This window comes from Durio zibethinus, chromosome 26, assembly GCF_047325235.1.
Source record: "Durio zibethinus cultivar Kanyao isolate XHJ-2024 chromosome 26, ASM4732523v1, whole genome shotgun sequence".
Classification (NCBI taxonomy): Eukaryota; Viridiplantae; Streptophyta; class Magnoliopsida; order Malvales; family Malvaceae; genus Durio; species Durio zibethinus.
In genome coordinates, this window is record NC_143187.1 from 12,311,249 (window position 1) to 12,334,204 (window position 22,956).

The 22,956-nt window shown below is 31.5% G+C and overlaps 2 protein-coding genes across 2 annotated transcripts; one reads left to right on the forward strand and one right to left on the reverse strand.

Moving 5' to 3' along the window:
- The first annotated feature begins 14,415 nt into the window (after window positions 1-14,415).
- LOC111275206 (glucan endo-1,3-beta-glucosidase 1-like) lies at window positions 14,416-18,766 on the forward strand. The gene is made up of 5 exons (XM_089755593.1): window positions 14,416-14,736; window positions 14,810-15,035; window positions 15,147-16,457; window positions 18,105-18,132; window positions 18,292-18,766. The coding sequence occupies exons 2-5, from the start codon at window positions 14,966-14,968 to the stop codon at window positions 18,449-18,451; spliced, it is 1,569 nt and encodes a 522-aa protein (XP_089611719.1). The 5' UTR covers window positions 14,416-14,736; window positions 14,810-14,965; the 3' UTR covers window positions 18,452-18,766.
- A 2,312-nt stretch (window positions 18,767-21,078) lies between these two features.
- Window positions 21,079-22,695, reverse strand: LOC149511350 (zinc finger BED domain-containing protein RICESLEEPER 2-like). The gene is made up of 2 exons (XM_089755157.1): window positions 22,066-22,695; window positions 21,079-21,954 (listed from the first exon to the last, which is right to left on the reverse strand). The coding sequence occupies exons 1-2, from the start codon at window positions 22,693-22,695 to the stop codon at window positions 21,079-21,081; spliced, it is 1,506 nt and encodes a 501-aa protein (XP_089611283.1).
- Window positions 22,696-22,956: the final 261 nt, after the last annotated feature.

A 22,956-nucleotide genomic window follows, 5' to 3' on the forward strand; every position in this document is an offset into this window, starting at 1 on the left:
ATATAAAAATATTATTATAAATGATAATTTAACTAAATTTAAAAGTGATTGAAGGGCATTTATTAACAAAATTTATTTGATAAATTTTTATTGAATTGTGTATTTAGCATTCAATCATTTTGCATTTTGATTTCTCATAATTTCGAGTAGAGTTTTAAACTTATGATTAACAATCCATTATGTTGAGTCATAATTTATCATCTATTTTTATTCATACTATATTCAATTATTTACTTCTGCACCGGGTAAATTTGATTTAATAATTTATGCATACTTTGTTTAAAAAACTGGATTCAAATCTTTAAATCCAAATAAAAAATAATAATATACTCAATTACTTATAATTATAATTTCACTTTAGAAATATTCTTAAAAATTAATTAACTAATTCAACCACAAAGGTAACAAAAATGAGCATTTAAGATTAAAGAAGTTTTAAATTGTTATGGAAGATGAATAAGAAATTTTGGATTCCAATTCGGTTACTATTTCAATTCAAAATTTGATTATATTCAATCAATTCAAGTTTTAAATAACTATTAAAATGTTAACTTTTTAAAATCAATTGAAATCAAGTCATGCTAGTTCATTTTTATAATTAAGAGTATTATATTAATTTTTAATTAAATTAAAATTTAAAATGAGTAAAAATTTTATACATATTCAATTTGAATTTTGACTTGTTTCAAATTTAAGTTGATTAATCCATATTATTTTTAATTATACTTTTATGACATGCTAATAAATTTTAAAATAAAACGAGAACATAACATAATGAAAATTTAAGTGCAAAAGTTATAGGGTGCTTATGATAATTTTAGAAGAAAAATCCTTATGCACAAATCTTGTAGAGATTAAATGATATATCTTTTTTTTAAGGATTTTAAAATTCGTATTGTAGAAATGTTAATTTAGATAAATGAGTTTATAATGGTTCTTTTACTTACCAAATTGTTGTTATATGGGGTGAGAGAAACAAGTCAAATATTTTATTTGAATGAGATATTGTATTTCATAATTATTTAAGAAAACAATATAAAGTTAAACACTATTTAGGTTGTTATGACTTTTGAAATATTCTTTACTTTTTTCAAAGGAAAAAGTTGGTAGGCATCAAAATATTAAGAAAGTAATTTTGAATATGGTAACGGGAATGAAGTAACAATTAGAAATATACTATCTTTTCATTTAACAAAAGAAATTTTTGAAAGAGAATACGAATGTAATTATTGTAAACTTAATCTTTTTAAAAAAATTTATCTACTTATTTTTTTATTAATTCTATTTAATAAATATTTTCTCATTACTTTTATCATATTAATAAAATTTGTCCCAAAAAATATATACTTAAATATAAAAATATAAAGCAAAGCTTATTACTTTCATTATTGGCAGAATACTTCAAATTTCAATATTTTATATGTAATTGTATTTTAGTAACAGGAATAAAAATGCATAAATACATCAACTACTCAATCAAATCATTAATAAAAGTTATTTAGTATTTTACCATGAGTTAAAAAAATTGAAGAATATCTTTAAAATATCGACTTAAAATATATTGTATATATTTATTTATTTTAGTTTTGATACTTTCAATAGTATAAAATATTATGATTTAACTTATTATTATGTGTTAAACTATTGATAGCAAATTAAGAGCATTTATGCATTACTTTTCAAGTCATCTACATTTAAATTTTTTCTTACTTTATCTTACAAATTATATCATCTAATCTACATTGTGGTTGCTTTCTTTTTAAATACATGCAAACCAATAATAAAATAATAGTAGATAATTGGTAACTTAGTAATTAATCATTAAAAACTTAAAAATAATTAGTATAACTTAATAGTAAATTATGGATAAATTAGTGATAAATTAATAGTAAATGAATGATAATTTAGACTTCGTTTGTTTCACTAAAAATAGCTTTCTAAAAATAATTATTGGAAAATGAACTTATTTCTTGGAAACATTGATATTTTTCAAAAAATTTGCATTTCCATCAAATTAGTATTTTTCATATAACTATTTAAATAAATTTTTTACACTTATTTATAATAATAATAATAATAAATGCCATAAATATAAAAATAACAATTAATAAATTAAAAAACACAACACAATTAAATAATTATAATAAGATCTTACAAACTTTGAATATAATAAAATAGCTTATATATTATTTTTACACAAAAGATAGTCTTACAAAAGTTTTTAGGTTAATAATAATATTGTTTTTACACATAATAAACCTACCATAACCATAATTAGCCTACACATGCGAGTGATTTCCATTCTACCAATCACATAAAAACAATCAACCAACATATGAGGTTCCATCTTTAACCCATCACAAACTTTTAAAGTTAAAGACTTCTAAGATTGTTACTTTTAACCATAAATGCTTTAGCTTGTTTCTTATGCCCCACTAGATAATCAAAGGCAATAGTAAGGGATTCTTCATCAAATCCCTCCATTAACATCACTTGCTCATAAAGATCTGTATTGTTAACTTGATCCTCAGAGAATTTTTTTTATGGCATTAGCAATTTCAACAAGTTGCTCTACCATATTGTTAAGTTTTTCATCTTCCACATTTTCTTGAACACTTTTCCTTTTACGATGAGATCTTGGTTATGAAGTTTTAATTGATGAAGATACTTTTTCTCTAGCCTCCTCATTAATTTTAGTATTAAAGTCTACAGGCATCGAATAAAGCTTATTAGCATATTTTAAATCAATATCAATAAATGATTTAGCAAAACTTCATGTTGTTATATCTTTGCCAACAACTAAAGCCATGTTATCATATATATCAAGTTTCTTGTTCAAAAATTATTCAAACTTTGAATGTGCCTGTTTTAAATCATAACATAATAAGATAGCTAATCTATTGTAATAGAAAAATATTAAAAGAAGAAAACTAAAATATTATTGTCACTACTTCATCATTTGTATTTTTATCACACATTATCATCTTCAAATTGTCATCCCATTTAAATCCACCTTCTCCTCGAATTTTGCATATAATCTACCATGTATTTTTTTTCTGTCATAAGATGATTTTTCACATGATTTGGCTCACGACACCATAGGGGCGCACGGCACCTTAACTTCGTCCGCATGGCTAAAGAATTGGTGAGGATGCATGGCCCAAAAATTATGGTTATTATTGAAACACACATTTCAAAAAAAGATGTTTGAAGGATCATCGATAGGCTCCTATTTGATGTATGGAAAGATATCGTTACCATTGCGTACAAAGGAGGTATTTGGCTGCTGTGGGGTTTTGATCTTATAGAGGTGAGTGATATATGCTCTACGAAACAAGAGATCTATGCCACTGTACAGGTAAGATCCATAAACCTTACTTGGTTACTTTCTATTGTTTATGTAAGTTCTAGGTTTAAAGAGCGAAAACTGTTACGAGAAAATCTAAAAACTATTGCTACCCATCATAACTACACATAGCTAGTGATAGGTGATTTTAACAAAGTTATTAGGGATGAAGATAAGAGAGGAGGGGCACCTCTATCAATCTCTAAGGCTAGGGCTTTCCATGACTATCTTAACTTTTATCAATTGTTTAACCTTAGGTTTGTTGGACCACGATTCACTTGGTTTAACAATAGAAAGATTTCTAGATTAATTCAAGAATGAATTAACTTGGCCCTAGTTGTAATACCCATAAAAAAAAAGAATATTTTAAGTATTTTATAAGTAAAGAGAGTTTTTAATAAAAAGTTAGAAGGGCAAATGACTTATCAATAAATAACTTAACTTTTAATAGGGTTGAAAAAAATAAAGACTTATTTCTCCTTTTTTTCTTATACTAAACAAACAAGTAAGAAGGATTTCAAGTGAAAGACAAGAACAAAATCTATAAAGAGAGTTGCCATTAAAAGGTGAGTAAATAATTTTCTTCAATTTGAATAAATAATAGTGATTGTTAAATCTTAAGGTTTAATTTGTAATCGAGAAACCATAAAATTTTAGGAAATCAATTATCTCTTTTCAAGATTGGTTTAGGCAAATCATTTAGACTTTAATCAATGTCTAATAAAGTGTTGAGAAAGTTTAGTAATGTGGTTTTATTGCTGTAAAAATAAGAAATAGAAATTTGATAGGTTTAGGAAGGAAAAATTTTGTTTCGTATTAATCCTGGTGTTTGTAGTGGTGGATTAAGATAATATATTGTATTAAGGGATAAAATATTTCCATGATTATTATAAACCGTTGTTGAATTTGCTTTCCAATGAAATAAACGAAAGTTAATTATGAGTTTTCTATGAAGAGTAGCTTAGTTTTTACTTAATGATGTGCAGGCTGCCTAGTAGCATCAAGGAGAAATTACGAAATTCCTCTTAATTTTTATACAAGAAATTATAGATTAAGCCATATATGTTTGAAAAGCTTATGGAGTCTACTTTCCAACAAAATAAGCGAAATTGAATTAGAGTTTCCTACGAATAAATGTGTTATTTTTATTAGAAAGTATGCATTCTTTCTGACAGCAACATATAACGTGGATTGAAAATATTATTATAATTAATCTACAAAGATTCACAACATGAATCATATATGGTTAGAAAGCTTATTGAACCTAGTTTCTAATGAATAAAAAGATCTTAATTCCAAGTTTAATATCTTAAGATATGGTTATTTTAATGAAAGGAGCTCAGATACTTAGTATTAATTAGTTGAATTAACCTTTGTTTAACTGAATTATTTTTGGTATAATTAGTATCAAAATGAGTTGATTAATTTTTTTTATGTTGAAATTATCTTGAGCAGGCCGTTAAGTATTTTGGGGAAAAAACTAACTAGTGAAATCAAAATGAGATAAGTAGAATCTCATATACTTTACTTATTTTTGAACCATTGTATATATATTTTTAAATGAGTAAATATTTTTTTCATTATTTTCGATATATGAAAATAAGACCAAGCATATAATTATTTTATGTTTTTGTATGTAAATGATGAATCATGCTTATAAATGAAATGAGAAAATAATTTATGTTTAAGAAATAATTTTATGATAGCTATGTTTTTATCTCCTTGAGAAATGAGATTATCAATAAAAAAACTAATTCTACGGTCCTGACTAGTAGGTTATAGTAGTCAGTATAACCATGATCATACGGCCCTGCTAATGGGTTATAGTAGTTAACATTAGGCCTTGACTAGCAACTATAATGGTTAACAATGATCATGATAATGAAATTATTGATACGACCAATGTCACAAATTATAACAGTGATCGCAACTAATGATAAACTAATGATTTATGATATTTTAAATATTGATCCATGATTTGTATATGAAAATGATTTACAATAATTTTTAATGATTGATCCATGATTTGGTTTGATTACAATATTTGAATGATAACATATTTTGCAATGAATTATGAATTGACATGTTTTAACATTGATTTATGAATTTAAGAAATGTTTGATAGAATAATAATTTTTGAAATGTTTTAACATTATAATTTAACGAATGTTTTGAATGATCTATACAATATGCATGAAAACAATACTTGATTTGATAAAGTGTGTGATCCTATACTTATTAAGTTATGGTTTGTTCGTTCTACATTTACTTTTTTTTTACAAATGGATAAGTGATAAGTTTGCTTAGTTATGTGAGAAACTAAAAAATCGGATTGAAAAGATTACTCTGATATTGGAGACATTATTGGCTAGTGAGCTTTTATAAAGCAGTCTAGTATTTTTAGTTTGCATTTGAGAATATGAAGATTTCTTATTAGTTGAATTAAAGTTATAGATTTTCTTGAATAGATTAGTTTATTGAAGAATTTTAAAATGATTAAGAAATAAAGCTTCATATTATTTTAAGATTTTATTTTAAGGTAATATGATCTTTTTATGTTTCGATCTTGGGGAGTGACAATAGCAAACCCTGTATGGCTTTTAGCTTTTCCTTAAGTCTATGTTAAACAATTGGCTAGAACTCACTCAAATCATTACCCGATCCTAATTACACTAAAGGAAAAAAGATTCCAATATGGCCCCCAACCATATCAACTTCAGAATATGTGGCTTGATCATCTAATTTCATGACCCATGTTCAACGAAGTTGGGAACAAGAAAGTTCATCGTTGGTATCCACGGTGGAAGCCTTAGGGAAAGACATAAAAGAGTGGAATGTTAAACACTTTAAAAATGTGTTTACAAGGAAGAAAAGACTTATTGCATAGCTTAGAGGTCTTGAAAAGGTGCTTGAAACTAAGCCTAAGCTGTTCCTCCTTGATTTGTAAAAAACATTAGTCAAAGAATACAAGCAAATTCTCTAAGTCAAAGAAGATATTTGGGTTTTGAAATCTCGGATTAGTTGGCTCACTAATGGTGAGCGAAATACAAGACTTTTCCATGTCTCTACCATTGCCTGTAAGTGCTTTAATAAGATTTTGAACCTTAAAGACTCGAAAGAAAATTTGCGTCTGAGCCAAGCAAGCTAAGGTAAATCATGTTGAAGCATTTCAAAAAATTATATGCAACCTACTAAGTGCATGGAAGGTGGAGACATGAAAGATGTAATACTCGTAAAAAAATACTATTTTTTAGGTATTTTTATAAGTGGAGGGACTCTTTAATAAATAATAAAAAATACAGAAGACCTATTGATAAATAATCTAATTTTTTTTAATAGGGTTAACTTATTTTATAGTTTTCGATCGACGACTAATTAAAAGAAAAATACAAACTTATTTCTCTTTTGTTTCTTATACAAAAAAGATAAATCGAAGGATTCCAAGTGAAGTTTAATAATAAAATCTATAAAGAGAATTATCTATCAGAGGTGAGTAAATAATTTTTTTCAATTTTGGAGTGTTGATTGTTAAGTTTGGAGGTGTAATTAGTAATCAAAAAATCTTAAAATTTAAGGGTTTTCATTATCCCTCTTCAAGATTAGTTTAGGCAAATAATTTAGACTTTAATTAGGATCTAATTTAGTGTTGAGAAAGTTGGTAATATGATTTTATTACTGTAAAAATAAAAAAAAAATTTTAATGGGAATAGAAAGTAAAATTTTTGTTTGGAATGAACCTTGATATGAATCCTAGTATTTACAGTGATGGATTAAGGTTATATTTTGTATTAAAAGATTAAATACTACTATGATTATTATATATCATTGGAAAGCTTGCTGAATTTATTTTTCAATGAAATAAATGGAAGTCAATTCCAAATTTTCTATGAAGAGTAGTTTAATGTTTACTTAAGAATGTACAGGCTACCTAGTAACAATAGTACAGGGGAATCTCAAAATTCATCTTAATTTTTATGCAAGGATTTTTAGATTACGTTTGGAAAGCTTATTGAGTATACTCTCAAATGAAACAAATGAAATTGAATTTGGAGTTTCCTATGAATAAATATGTAATTTTTATTAGAAGATATACAGGCTATCTAGTAGTAGCTTTTGATGTGGATTGCAAAAATTTTTATAATTAATCCACAAGGAATCATGAGATGAGCCTGTATGGTTAGAAAGTTTATCGAGTCTAGTTTTTAACATAATAAAAATATTTTAATTTCAAGTTAGATATATTAAGATATGGTCATTTTAGTGAAAATAACATAGGCTACCGGAATTAGTTACTTGAGTTAATTCTTATTTAACTTAATTGTTTTGGTATAAGTGATATTAAATAGGTTGATTAATTATTGTTATGTTGAAATTATCTTGAATAGATCATTAATTATTTGAGAAGAAAAACTAGGTGGTGAAATCGAAATGAGGTAAATAGAATCTCACACACTTTACTTGTTTTCAAATCTGTGTATATATGTATGTTTCTAAATAAGTAAATGTTTTATTTCTTTATTTTTTATATATGAAAATAGGATCAAGCATAAGATATTTTATGTTTTTACTATGTAAATGATGGATCATACTTATGAATGAAATAAAAAAATGATTTATGTTTAAAGAACGATTTTATGATAGCTATATTTTTATATCCCTAAGAAATGGGATCATCGACATTAGAACTAGTTTTACAGTCCTGGCTAATGGGTAATAGTAGTTAGCATAGATATGATCATACGGCTCTACTAACGAGTTATAGTAGTTAGCATAAGGTCTTGGTTAGCGGGTTATAATAGTTAACAATGATCATGAGGATGAAATTATCGATACGACCAATGTCACAGATTATAATAGTGATCGTAATTAATGATAAATTAATGATAATGATGATTTGTGATGAATGATTTTTATAAATTGATCCATGATTTGGTGACATGTTTGAAATTGATTTATGATCTACGAATGATTGATAGAATGTTGATTTTTGAATTATTTTGACATTATGAGTTAATGAATATTTTTGGAATGATCTATGTCATATGTATGAAAATAATGTTTGATCTGATAAGGTATGTGAGCATATACTTACTGAACTGTGGTTTGCTCATTCCTTTTTTTTTTTTACAGGTGATATGAATGATAAGTATGATTAGTCTTATGAGAAGCTAGAAGACTACCTAAAGAATAAAATTTTATGAAATATTATTTTTTTTAGTTGTAATACTCAACTTTGAACCTTTGGAGACTTGCTATTTAGTTATTTTACTTATTGAGAACCTTATTTTATTTAAAAATTTTTCAATGATTATGGATTATACTTCATATTATTTTGAAGTTTTACTTCAAAATAATAAGGTGGTGTTATGAATTAGGCTTCATATATCGAGACGTGACAAATGAGGCCTAAAGAAAATCGCTCGACTTTTAAGGCAATACCAATCAATGCTCATAGAAGCTATCTCTAACATAGAGATCCAAAAGACAGTCTAGTCCTTTAAACTTTTTAAAACCCCTGGCCTGAATGGCCTTAATCCTTTTTTTTACTAGAGATGTTAGAACTTGGTGAAAGGAAAACTTTGCAGGACAGTTAAGAAAATTTTTGAGATTGCTACTATGCCAAAAGAGCTAAATGAGACTCTTATTTCCTTAATCCCAAAAATAGCTAGCCCTACACATATCGAGCAATTAAGACCCATAAGCCTTTGTATTGTGGCCTACAAAGTGGTGACAAAAATTATGGTGCTAAGACTAAGGCCCATGCTCAATAGGATCATTTCACTCTTCTAGGCGAGCTTTGTGCCAAGTGGAAAGGCTTGTGATAATTGCATTATTATTCAAGAGATGATCCATTCATTCAAGTATCAAAAGGCTAAGAAAGGCTTTATGGCAATCAAATTCTTCTTAGAAAAAGCCTATGATAGGCTTGAATGGAATTTTATAAGGAAAGTTTTCATGTTTTATAATTTTTTTCCATCTTGGATTGCACTCATCTTGAGTTGCTAATCCTCATCTCCAATCACTACACTTTTAAATAAGGGAATGTTAGAGAGTTTTCAGCCTTCAAGGGGTTTACAGCAAAGGGATCTGTTAGGAATAATTACTCAAATCTCATAAAAGATCTGTTTGAGATTTGTTAGAGATTTTTTTTAGATTGGCCAAATATTACTTGATGAACAAAAAGACTTGTAAAAAAAGAATTTTAAGAGAAAAAAGATTTTTAATAGGCAAGTTTGACTTGTAGGAAAAGAATTCTAAAAAGAAATGAATTCTTAATAGACAAGTTTGTATGGTTATTAATAAGTGAAGTCTCTATAGGGTTAGACATGAGAAAAAGATATAAGAGAATTGTAAGATTTTATGGGATAGACACCCCATAGGAGTACTAAAGATTTACATTCTATGAGGGTGTGTGTTTGAATGTTTGAGAGTGGACTAGAAGGGACTGAGAGGATCCATATATGTATGATGTATGGATGTATATAGGTATATATTTGATTGTGTTGAAATGGTGCACATAAGTATGTGTTTATTTAGATTGAGAATACTCTATAGGATTAGAAGAGATTGAGAGTGTCTTATGAGTATTGATTGTTGAGTGAGGTTGATGATTTGATTTATATGTTTATAATTCTCTACAACTAGTGGATCTTGTTTCTCATTCGTGGATGTAAGTTAATTGGACCGAACCACGTTAAATTATTATCTCTTGTGTGATTGTCTAATTATTTGATTTGGCTTTCGCTGGTGTGATTAGATTGGGGTATTTTATTCCTAACAAGTGATATCAAAGCTATGGTGATCCTCAACAAATGGTATCAGAGTCGAAGGTTCGAGACGTGAAAAGAGCATGGTTCGAGACGTGGGAAAAGACAAGTTCAGAGAAGCTCGATTCAAGAAAAGAGTTCGAGTTCATGCTTTGAGGATTGAGGATTGATTTGCGTAAAGCGTAAAGACACACAAGAGAAGATGATTGTGAGACTTTCATTACAAATAGAGCCAGGCATGTCTAGTATGAAGATAGATGATTGATGAAATTTGAGTAGAGGTAAAGATTGTTAGGAATAATGACTCAAATCCCATAGGAGATCTGTTTGAGATTTGTTAGAGATTTTTTTTAGATTGGCCAAATATTACTTGATGAACAATAAGACTTGTAAAAAAAAAATTCTAAGAGAAAGATGATTCTTAATATGCAAGTTTGACTTGCAGGAAAATAATTCTAAGAAGAAATGAATTCTTAATAGGCAAGTTTGTATGGTTATAAATAAGTGAAGTCTCTATAGGGTTAGGCATGAGAAAAAGATGCATGAGAAAAAGATGTAAGAAAGTTGTAAGATTTTGTGGAATAGACACCCCATAGGAGTACTAGGGATTTACGTTTTATGGGGGTGTGTGTTTGAATGTTTGGGAGTGAACTAGAGGAGAATGAGAAGGTCCACATAAGTATGATGTATGGGTGCATATGGGTATATGTTTGATTGTGTTAAAATGGTGTACATGGGTATGTGTTTGTTTGGGTTGAGAATACTCTATAGGACTAAAGGAGATTGAGAGTATCTTATGAGTATTGATTGTTGAGTGAGGTTGATGATTTGATTTGTATATTTGTAATTTTTTATAACTAGTGGATCTTATTTCTCATCTGTGGATATAAGTTAATTGGACCGAATCACATTAAATTATTGTATCTTGTGTGATTATTTGATTGTTTGATTTGGTTTCTGTTGGTGTGATTAGATTGAGATCTTTTATTCCTAACAAATCCCAATTCACCGTATCTATTCATCCTGTTAGTGGAATTCCTTAGCCTCCAAATCCTTGAAGCTTGTGAGGAGAAATGGTGGATGCACTGCAAAACTTCTAGAAGGGGGCCATGTTTCTCGCACGTGATATTTGCAGATGACATCATACTGTTTGGAAGGGATGATAGGAATATTGTTGAGACGACGAGGAAGGTCCTCTCTGGCTTTTGCTCCAAATCAAGACAAAAAATAAATTTGGAAAGTCGAGGGTGTTTTTCTCTCCTAATACTAACCATAACCTTAGACGCGAGGTAAGGGGGGGGAGGCTACCGGATAAAGAACTAATTGTTGGCTAACTTGGAAAGGCATGAAATGGGTGGGTTCTGTCCTTGAAAAAGCACTAGGATAGTTCATCCGAGATGGGTCCAATACAAGCTTCTAGAATGACAGATGGTTATGCAAGAATATTATTAGAGCTGCTATTAAGGGGCCTTTGACAAGAGAAAAAAACAACTTCAACGTTAGAGAAGTGTTGTGTGCACTTTGCCTCCAAAAAGACCTTGCAATTTCCTTCCAGGTCCCATCATGCACTATGGAACAAATCAGAGTAGTGCCAAGCTAGATGTTTGGACATGGTAGCGACAGTCTGTGTTGGAGTGCGATGAATGATGGCTATTTCACCACTCGATCGGCTTATGACTTAATAAAAGGATCTACCATTGGTAATGAAGATCCTTGGTGGGACTGGATTTGAAAGCTGAAAGTCCTCCCTAAGCTTCAATTCTTCATTCGGATATGCATGCATGAGATTCTCCCCACCAGGGAATTTCTTAATCGGAGAGGACTGAACCTGAAAAACAGATGCACATTCTGCAATCATGATACTGAAGACTTGCAACACATGTTTAGAGAATGTCCATGGGCTAACCAGAATTGGGAAGATTAGAAGTGTTTCATCAATAGCCCCATTAATATGGGGTTTAAGGATTGGATAATGAAGAATACTCTATCTAAGCTTTGCTTGGACCAACACAATATTCCTTGGGGCTTGCTGTTTGTGCATATTATTTGGGAGATGTGGCTTGAACGAAACCAACGAACTTTCAAGGACGGAAGCCGACTGAATGTTAGTCAAAGGGCTGTGAAAAAACTGGCGAATATTTTACAATGAATCAAGAAATGAAAAGGCCTTACCGAGAGTTTTTCATCCCTGTCAGATGATATCAACCAGCACAGGGTTGATTTAAACTCAACACTGATGGATCAGCCATAGGTAATCCTGACAAAGCTGGAGCTGGAACTGTGACAAGAAATCATGAAGGGTGATGGGTTGCAGGGTCGGCTAGGTTTATTGGTACTGACACCAATTCTGTCGTGGAGTTTTGGGCGTTAAGAGATTGTTTAATCTTGCAAAACAACTCAACATCTCTAACCTGGAAATTGAAACTGATTCTGTGGCTGTTATTTCTCTAATTAAAAATAACTGTGTTTCTAACCTAATTCTTCAACCATTGGTTTATGACCGTAGGAAACTGCTAGGGGGGGGGGGGGGGGAGTTCCATCAGCAGACTATTAAGCATGTCTTCAGGGAAGGCAATAGATGCGCCGATGCCGTGGCATGTTTTGGCAGTGGAAATCTTTCTAGCTTGGTCTGTAATGACTCTTATTTGGGTAGTAGGAATCCTCATAATCTGGTCTGTAATGAACCTCATTTTGTTATCTTTCGGGAACTCCCGGAATTTGTTGAAGCCCTGCTGCTTGCAGATATGGTAAGGCAGACTGTGTACCGTTCTGGTTCTTAATCTATCTTAATTCCGTCGCTTCTTACCAAAAAACCAAAAAAAAGCATCTCTGCTTTTTCCTAATTGATTACAACATTTGTTCTTGTAATAACGATAAGATGAGATTTGATTTATTTTTTTAATGTTACGAATATCATAATATTATGAATTTTTAAAATATAATTTGAATTTAAATCGATCTTTTATACGATTTAATTAAATTGAATTTATTGATTTAGTTCAATTTAATTTATTAATTTTTAAATTTAAATTTTTTTATTTTTATATATTATTTTAATATATTTAAATAAATTTTGATATAAAATTATTAATTTTATTTCATAAAAATTTTAAAAATATAAAAAATAATAAAAATATATAATACATTGTGATTGATTTTTTTTAAAATTTTTTATCTCTCATTTTAAAATTTAATCTAAATCTAATATATACATTTAATATTTAAATTTAATTTGAATCCAATAAAAAAATTGATCAAAACTAATTCAAATACTATAATTTTAAATCGATTTTTAATTTTTATTTTTATCCCCAACTTATATTGCTGTTTCAACGTAAAAAAATTCCATTAATTAGTTAAACCGAATTTGGCATGCATCTTGGTTCATCATTATTCCTTGGAAAAGGCAGGCAAGAACCAAGATTGGTAGCTCAACAGCATTTTGCGTTCCATTCTCATTAGACACCTACCTTGTTACAATCTTCTGTAAGGAATGAATTGCTGGATATGGACCCTCCAAACCAGCATTCTGCATCTTAATAATTCAAAATCAAGACATCTGACAGGCTTTACTTACGTACTGTAATAACTAAAGCATAAAAGCCTAACCCAAACAAGGAAAAAAAAAGAACACCATTTTGGACAATGGTGACCCACATGTGATGTGATGCAGGTGTTCTGTTTATGCTCGTGACTCACTGCTTACTATGGAACCTAAGCGCAGATGCTGTGTTTTTTGGTTTTATATTTGGCTGTGTCCTCCATTTCTGTCGCACACTTGCCTTGTTCTTGCCCCATATTTTTGGAATTTTCTTTCCACCCAATTATGCAATGGCACTTTAAACTGTCATGCATTACAAGGAAGTTCGTGTTAGATTCAAACTCGACTAGTACTACTTTCAAACCAATTAAAACTATTGATCCTTAGATATCAGGAAAGGAATTCTAGGGCTAAAAAATTATTCATAAATTTCACTTCATTTTCATAGAAGGTTAAGCCTGGTAAAAAGTGAATCATTTGCAAACAAAAATCTAAAAATGAAAGAAAATCTGAAATCGAGATAGATCTGTAGAACTTGAAAGTGTAACTGTGTCTAGTCTTTTCGATTCGGTCAATAGGAGCCAAACTTGTCGAGATGATGTCAGGTGAGTGAGTCCTAATCAGCACGTGATTTTAAATTTTGAAAAGTGAACTTAAAATTGGCCTGGTTAAATGCTAACTGCCCAGGGCTCCACCCTAGGGAAATATGCAAAATAGGAAGCGTGGACGATTGAAAGCGGCTAAGGACGAGGTGACGCAACGTCTCTCTGGAAATGCCAGCCTGTACAATCAAGAACCATCTCACTCACCAGACCCTAATTTACAATGTTGCCCGCCCCACCCAGCAGATCCTACCAAGAACCCCCAGGCTTCAAATTATCACATGATTGCCGAGCACATCCAAATCATGATCACAATCATCCGGTTGGAATTAGAAAGTGTTTTGGCCGTGTGGGCAGAAATCCCGGAACATGTAAAAAATCCAATTTCACTTGTCGGGGTATTGTGGTAAATCAATGTGTGGCAAGAAATTGAATTATGGTACCATAAAAATACCTACTTGTAGAAGCTAAGAAAACCAGGTAAACCCCCCAAAGACCCTAAATTTGTTGAGCTTTTGATATGTTTTAGTAGCTTTCTTTCTTCTTGCTGTAGATCTCTCAAGTCAATCCTAAGCACAACCAATACAAATCCCACAAGAAAATAAATCCAGTGACCACCAATTGAAAGGAAAACTGGCAAAGATAATGTTAGGATTTCTAGCAGAGACTGAAGCAGAGGAGGCAGAAATAAAGCTGAAGCTCCTCTTCAATGGCAAACTCTAAATTTACTACTTTCCTTATCATCATAATTTTCTTCTACTTTACGGTTCCTTCAACAGGTAATGTCTGAAAAACCCTAGTAGTCAGTAGCTCACTAAAATACGAAGAACCCAATAAGGATTAAGGACTCAATTTTTATATTTGTGTTTTTCTTTTACAAAATTTTCCAGCGAAGTCGTCATCTTTAGTCCAACAAATCAAGCAGCAAAATCAGCAACAAGATAAAGAACCGTTTGTGGGTGTTAATATAGGAACGGATGTCTCAAATCTGCTATCAGCAACGGACTTGGTTTCATTCTTGCAAGTGCAAAAAATCTCACACATTCGACTTTATGATGCAAATCCAGATATGCTCAAAGCATTGGCAAAGACGAAGATCCGGGTCATTATCAGTGTACCCAATAACCAGCTTTTGGCAATAGGGTCATCCAACTCCACGGCTGCTTCTTGGGTCGGTCGAAACGTCGTCGCTTACTACCCTGAAACGCTCATCACCGATATTGCTGTTGGAGATGAGGTTTTAACTACCGTACCATCTTCAGCTCCTTTGCTGCTTCCTGCAATTCAGTCACTTTACAGTGCTTTAGTGGCTGCAAATTTGCATACTCAAATCAAGGTTTCAACTCCACATGCTGCTTCTATTATTCTTGATACCTTTCCTCCTTCTCAGGCTTTCTTTAACCAAAGCTTGACTTCGGTTATGGTACCTTTGCTTCAGTTTTTGTCAAGAACTGGGTCTCCTTTAATGATGAATCTTTATCCATATTATGTGTTTATGGAGAATAAAGGTGTGGTTCCCCTGGATAATTCCTTGTTTAAGCCATTGACACCGTCTAAAGAAATGGTTGATCCTAATACTTTGTTGCATTACACGAATGTGCTGGATGCTATGATTGATGCTGCATATGTTTCTATGAAGAATTTAAATGTTACTGATGTTGTGGTGCTTGTTACTGAAAGTGGATGGCCTTCGAAGGGGGACTCAAAAGAGCCTTATGCTACTATAGATAATGCAGATACCTATAATTCAAATCTTATTAAGCATGTTTTTGACCGTAGTGGAACCCCCTTGCATCCAGAAATCACTTCCAGTGTATATTTATATGAGCTGTTCAATGAGGACTTGAGGTCACCCCCAGTGTCTGAGGCGAATTGGGGATTGTTTTATTCAAATTCGACGCCAGTGTATTTGCTTCATGTATCAGGAATTGGGACCTTTTTGGCAAATGATACAACCAATCAGACCTATTGTATTGCAGTGGATGGGGTTGACTCAAAGACATTGCAGGCAGCTTTGGACTGGGCTTGTGGTCCTGGGAAGGCGAATTGCAGTGAGATTCAACCAGGGGAGAACTGCTACCAGCCTAATAACGTGAAAAATCATGCTTCTTATGCCTTTGATAGCTATTATCAGAAGGAAGGGAAAGCTTCTGGGTCTTGTGACTTTAAGGGTGTGGCTATGATAACTACCACTGACCCAAGTAAGTGTTACCACAACTATTCCTTAAAAAGAACATAGGTTTTTAGTTTTATATTGTCCTATGGAGTTGAATTTGTTCTTGTAGCCATAATAAGTGATTAATTATCCAAGTGCTTAGCTCTAACTTGTGCTCGTACCATTTTGATGAAAAAAATGGATATGAGGATATTTGACACTCAGTGTTAGTCTTGTTTGTGAGTTTTTCTTTGTAACAATCGAGTTCCTTAGCACAAGAGTTAGGCATTTTAGTCCAAAACAATTGTGCATTTACCATAGGCTAGAACAATGAATTAGTCAATCAAGTGCCAAGTTCTAGTGTCATGAGTCGAGACTTAAGCTCCAGGCTTATGCGGCTCCAAGACTTGGGCATGCACTCATTCGGCGTCCCAGATTAGTCTTTCTGTCACTTTCTGTCACGGTTCATATCCTTGTGAGTTATTGTCTACTCTGACCCCCTTGGCACGGTTTTGTCTTACAAAAGGTGTCTCACAATGGAAAGGCGGTGTGAATCTTTTTATACCCCAGTTACCTTCTTTTTATATTCGATGTGGCATTCAAGATTTTTTCTTAGGTCCGTGATGTTCTCTCCCACCCAATCTCGTGACGCCTTCGTTACGGAGGCTGGCCATCTTGCTTACCTCCCTCGAGGCACTTGGCGTGGGTCGAATAGTTTAAGGCTAGCTCTGATACCACTTTTCATGTGTCGAGACTTAAGCTCCAGGCTCGTGCGGCTCCAAGACCCGGGCATACACTCATTCGGCATCCCAGATCAGCTTTTTTGCCATGGTTCATATCCTTGTGAAGTATTGTCCGCTTTGGCTTCCTTGGCCTCGTGATTTTGTCTTATAAAAGGCACCTCACAAAGGGAAGGGGGTGTGAACCCTTTTATATTCCAATGACTCTCCTTTTATGTCTGATGTAGGATTTAGGATTCCTCCTTAGGTCTGTGACACTAGCATTATACTGCTGATTTAGCGCCTTTAATATCAAAGTTCAAAGGACCCCCTAGGCTAACTTGATAGGAGAATGGTGTTTAATTTATCAACTTACTCTTCTTTACAGCTAATAAGTTGCTTAAGCACAAATAGTTAGGTTTTAAAGTGTAAAGCCGTGCTATCAGAAAGTAAAGCTGTGGGAATAGTCGCACTTCCAAGTTACAAATGAAGGGTTGCTCATTGGGGAAAAGGTCACTTCTAAAAAAGAATGGTGCATAGTTTCTACCTGACAGAGTCACATGGGGGTCTTTTGTGATTGGAAGGTGGAAAAGGGCGTGGAATAACATTTTCTTATTCAAGGATGGAACAATGATTTCAGTTTGGAACCTGCTTCTGTAGTGAGCCCCCGTCCCCCACTGCACAACATTACCTCACTATGCCATCGGCCCATCTCCATGCTTAGATTGCCTTAGAAAATGACTTTCTTAGTGCATATATGCTAGCAATCATCTTCTTTTATTGCATTGTCAGTTGTATCTTATGAAGGTTGTACTAGTCCAAATGGAGTCTGTCAGCTTGTTTTTTGTCTTTCATTCCCTTTTTTTTTTGCCTCCATTTTTCTTAGCTCTGATTGTACTCTACTATATATATATATTTATTTATATATATCTGACATGTTTTCTCTTTAAAAAATTTGTGGGGAATATTTGCAGGTCACGGGAGCTGTGTATTTCCTGGAAGGTGAGACATAACACTCTAGTTCTCATTTATAATTGTTGCTGTTTAACATTTTGTTCTTAATATCTCTTCTTTCTAGATTTTAAAAACTGTTAAAGCATTATGTAGTTAAAACAAGTTGCTTAGTGTTCTTAACAAAGATTTTTTAATTTCTGTTTGCAGTAAAAAGGTAAACAATAAGACAAGAACGGCTGTAAACTCGACAGAAGCAAGTGGTGCAGCTGAAAGGTTAAAATTCAACACTTTCCACAACAACCAAATAAGTGCAACTACTATAGCATTCTGTATTTTGTTAATCATTCCTTTTGTGACCACTCGATGACGAAAGTAAAAAAATATGTCTCTTTTAAAAAGAATGTATCATTATTTTGCATTGAATTCATCGATGATCTTTTGTGCTAAAGGTAAAAGGAATGATCCGATGAGTCCGGGCAGAGTCTTGATTGAGCATGATGATGATATTTATTTGAGAGTTGATATATACATATATGTAATCAACACAATGATATTGTTAAGCTTAGCAGAAAGTGTGATTATTCTGCAGTATGCAATCATTGAGGAGACATGGGATCAATTTTAAGCACTTTTTGTTACCATCCCTTGTTGAAATAAAAAGGAGATTTTTGGGTGAATCTAACATACTTGTATTCATTTCTTAGTATTTCTGAACAGTTTGTGTGGGTGAAAGTGAGTTTAATCCTTGGGTTGCTATAAAGAATGCCTCCAATAACTCATCCAGGGTTCTCAACTCGATCGGAGTTGCTCCTGCGGGGATTTGCTTACCCCAAGATTCCCATAATGTCAATTTAAACAAAGGGTAAAGCGCTATGGTAATACTTTATACTCCATGATTTAGGAGCTTTTTCACACAAAGAAAACAACTTTATACTCTTTTGTGCCCCGTCCTTGGATCAGGCCTATCAGTATGATGCATTTGTGCTTCTCACTGTTGAGAAAGAAGAAAAGGGTTTTTCTTTAGTCTTTACCACCATGAAAAAGCAGCTGATTGGCTAAAATTAACCGGTACTCAACTCATCTTATAACTTCTCTCCAAAGGGTGCATTAGATTAAACTGGGATCTCCAACAGGAGACCATCCACGATTAAAGTTCGTGAGTAGCTTTTTTCCGGCCCGGCCAGATAGCCGCTGGATATAATACCAAACCAAACTGGAACTCCCAAACGCGGCAAAAGTGGGAACTAGACAAGCTTTTTAACTTTTGAAATGGTATTCCCCTTAACCCCCTGGCCCACTCCACTTATTGAACTCTAGACCAAGAAAAACATAAAAAACCCACTCCACTTATTGAACTCTAGACCAAGAAAAACATAAAAAACCTAAGGCTCTTTGATTTAAGAAAATATTTTATATTTTTATTTTTCAGAAAATACTTTTTTATTTCTTGTTTTTTTAAAATATATTTGATAAATGAAAATAAAAATTATTTTTTAAAAATATAAAAATAAGAAAATAAATAAAATATTAAAATATTATTATTAATGACAAGGGTGTGCAATCGGTTAATTTGGTTAATTCGGTCTGAAAAAATCAATAATCGAATTAATCGATTTTATTTTATCAGTAACCGAACCGACCAACAAAATTTTAACTAACCGATTTAACCGAACCGATCAAAAATCGGTTTGATTCGGTTAATTCGATTAAATAACCGAATTTTTCATCATTTTTTCTCTTATTTTGAATAATTATTTAACTACAAATTTAATATAATAAAACTCAAATTAACATACCATTCAAACTAAATCACTAAAGAATTTAATAATTTCTACAATATTTTACAAGAAAAAAGACAAATAAATACTCATTTAAACTTATTTAATCAAAATAAATTAAATAATAAGTTTTAAAATGTATTACTTTAACATATATCAAATAACCAACAAAGCCATCAATACATAATAATTGTCATTTCAACACATAAACAAGTTTTCAAGGATCAACAAGCCAACTTTAAAAAGCAAATCAAGCAAATATGCATCTCATAACTTTGGTGCAAAACATAAAAGACATTTTAAGTTGACAAATTGAGTTAACAACTCATACAAAACACAAAGCAAGACAAGAACACTCCCAGTTGACAAATAGATATAAAAATTCATAAAAAACATAAAACAAGCTAATTAAAAGACATTCCAAGTTCTAACAGCATTCTTCATACATGAACCCCATAACTTTGGTGCACATCCTTCATTTTTTCCTAAAATGTTAAAGAGATTAAAACCTTAATTAGTTGTCAATGAATACAATAAATATTTTTTAAATGTAAATATTCATAGAAATTAATAATGAAATTACCTCAAAAGGTCCATGCACCTTTGTTTTAATCAATTACTGATCTAAGGCAATTTTTGACAAATCTAAAAATATATAAACAAAAAATAACAAAAGTAAGCTTTAAACAAATAAAAAAATAAAAAATAATAATCCTTAAAAAATAAATGATAGTATAAATAAAATATTACCTAAATCCATTTTGTCAAGCTGTATCAAATCATATTCAGGTTGAAATGAATCAAGATTAGAAGATCTACGTAATCAATCTTGAGCACAAATAAAGGCTTGCATAATTTTAAGAGTTAAAGAGCTCCTATATGCATCAAGCACACGACCACCAGTGCTAAAAGCAGATTCAGAAGCAACTGTGGATATAGGAATTGCTAACACATCACGAGCTAGATGGGAAAGGATAGGAAACCTATGGCTATTAAGTTTTCACTAAATTAAAACATCAAAGTCATCCCTATCATCATCATCAGGCTCTTCACTCAAATATTTAGCCAATTCTGATTTATGTTCATCTTTGCCATGTTCAATCCTATACCTCTTGTACTTGGACTTAAAGCTTTCCTTTTTTTTTGTCGTTCCATTTCCACTTTCATCATCGGTGGGCTGTGACATTTGGCTCACTTGACTACTTTCACCAACTTGCTAAGACTGAGGTTCTAACATTCTTTTGTATTCATTAAATAAGTCTTCTATTGCTTGTTGTACTTTTTTAATCATCAATGAAGCTTCATCAGAAGAATACATTTTCATGAAGCAATATTCAACAAAAGGAAACTTTTTTGAAGGATCAAGAAGAGAAGCAATATAAACCAACATATTCATTTTCTCTATATTTTCCCAATACTTATCATATTTATCCTTCATTCTCTTTGCCATTGCATTCAACTCAACATCAGGATTTAATTGCCATTCTCGCAAAGTGGAATAAACATCACATATATCATCAAGAAAAGTATTAGATGTGACATAAGAACTACCTGAAACTTTCACGGTGAGATCATAAAATTGTTGCAAGAAAAGGTAAAACTTCCTAACAATTGCCCAATCATTTTGATCGGGTACCCCATCTCCCATCAAAAGCTCACTTCTATAATAAGGATCAACATCATCAAATGCATCAAATGCCCTTTCAAACTTTTGAGTTGCATCCAACATCAAATAAGTAGAATTCCATCTAGTGCTAACATCCAAACACAATAAACTTTTACTTTGAATATGTTCATTCACAATACACTCTTTAAACTTAGCTAACCTAGAAGGTGATTGTCTCATATATCTTATTGCCCCTCTAACACGAGCAATTGTTTCATTCATTTCCTTCAATCCATCACAAACAATAAGATTAACAATATGTGCAATGCATCTCAAATGAAGATATTTGCCTCCCAAAATACTAGTTCCAGCATTGTTAAATTTTTTCCTCAAATATGCAATTGCAACATCATTAGAACTAGCATTATCAACTGTAACAGTAAAAATCTTATCAATCCCCCAATCACGCAAATATTTTTCAACCGCCTTACCAATAGCTTCACCTTTGTGACTAGAAATAGGACAAAAATTTAATATCTTTTTGTTTAGTTTTCAATCTTTGTCTATGAAGTGAGCCGTAAGACACATATAATTAACCTTTTGTAATGAGGTCCATGTATCAGTGGTAAGAGATACTCTTGTAAAAGAGGATTTCATGAATTGCTTCAAATGAGTCTTTTCATCAATATAAAGCTGATAGCAATCCCTAGTAACTGTCCATCGTGATGGTACACGAAATCTAAGACATGCAACTGACATGCAATGCCTAAATCCTTCTGACTCCACAAATCTAAATGGCAACTCATTCAGAATGATCATTTTAGCTACAGTTTTTCTAACAGCATCTTGATTAAATTTCCAAGTGCCTAAATATTCCACTATTCCTGACGGCAACACCAATTCTGTTTGAGTACCATCATCCCCACTAACACGAGGAACCTTTTTACAAGAATTCATGTGATTCTTTAAAGCGATGGTTCCATTCTTTTTAGGATCAGCAAAAAATTCTTTGTCACAATAATTACATCTAGCTTTACGATTACCTTCCTCATTAACAAATTTAGTAAAGTGGTCCCATACCTCTGACCATGGCTTAGATGCTCGTCTCATCACTTTGGAATTTGCAGTTGCACTTTTTGTTACCTCATCATATGCAGGAAGTTGAGAGGCCAATTGTGTTTGATTAGTTGTAGAATCCAAAATCATATCATTCACTTCATTTGACATCTTCAAAAAAAAAAAAGCAAGTGATCAAATTATATCCAAACAATAAAAAATAAATAATTAAATTATATTAAAATAATAAATAAAAATAAAATTATATTCAAATAATAAAAAAATAATAAAGTAATATTCACACAATTATTGAACACATTGGATATTCAAATAATGAAATAGTTTGTTAATCAAACTATATATTAGTTGCTTATTTTATCAACAAACAATGTAAGTGTCTAGCATAGTTTAGGCTAATTTATTTTAACTTTT

Excerpts from the sequence above, each read along its gene's own strand:
- LOC111275206 (XM_089755593.1), top strand. The coding sequence starts at position 14,966 with ATGGCAAACTCTAAATTTACTACTTTCCTTATCATCATAATTTTCTTC. Across the intron at positions 16,458-18,104 it reads GATAACTACCACTGACCCAA|GTCACGGGAGCTGTGTATTT; the intron begins GTAAGTGTTACC and ends GAATATTTGCAG. Across the intron at positions 18,133-18,291 it reads AGCTGTGTATTTCCTGGAAG|TAAAAAGGTAAACAATAAGA; the intron begins GTGAGACATAAC and ends TTCTGTTTGCAG.
- LOC149511350 (XM_089755157.1), bottom strand. The coding sequence starts at position 22,695 with ATGTCAAATGAAGTGAATGATATGATTTTGGATTCTACAACTAATCAA. Across the intron at positions 21,955-22,065 it reads CATGGACCTCATTACAAAAG|GCGGTTGAAAAATATTTGCG; the intron begins GTTAATTATATG and ends GCTATTGGTAAG.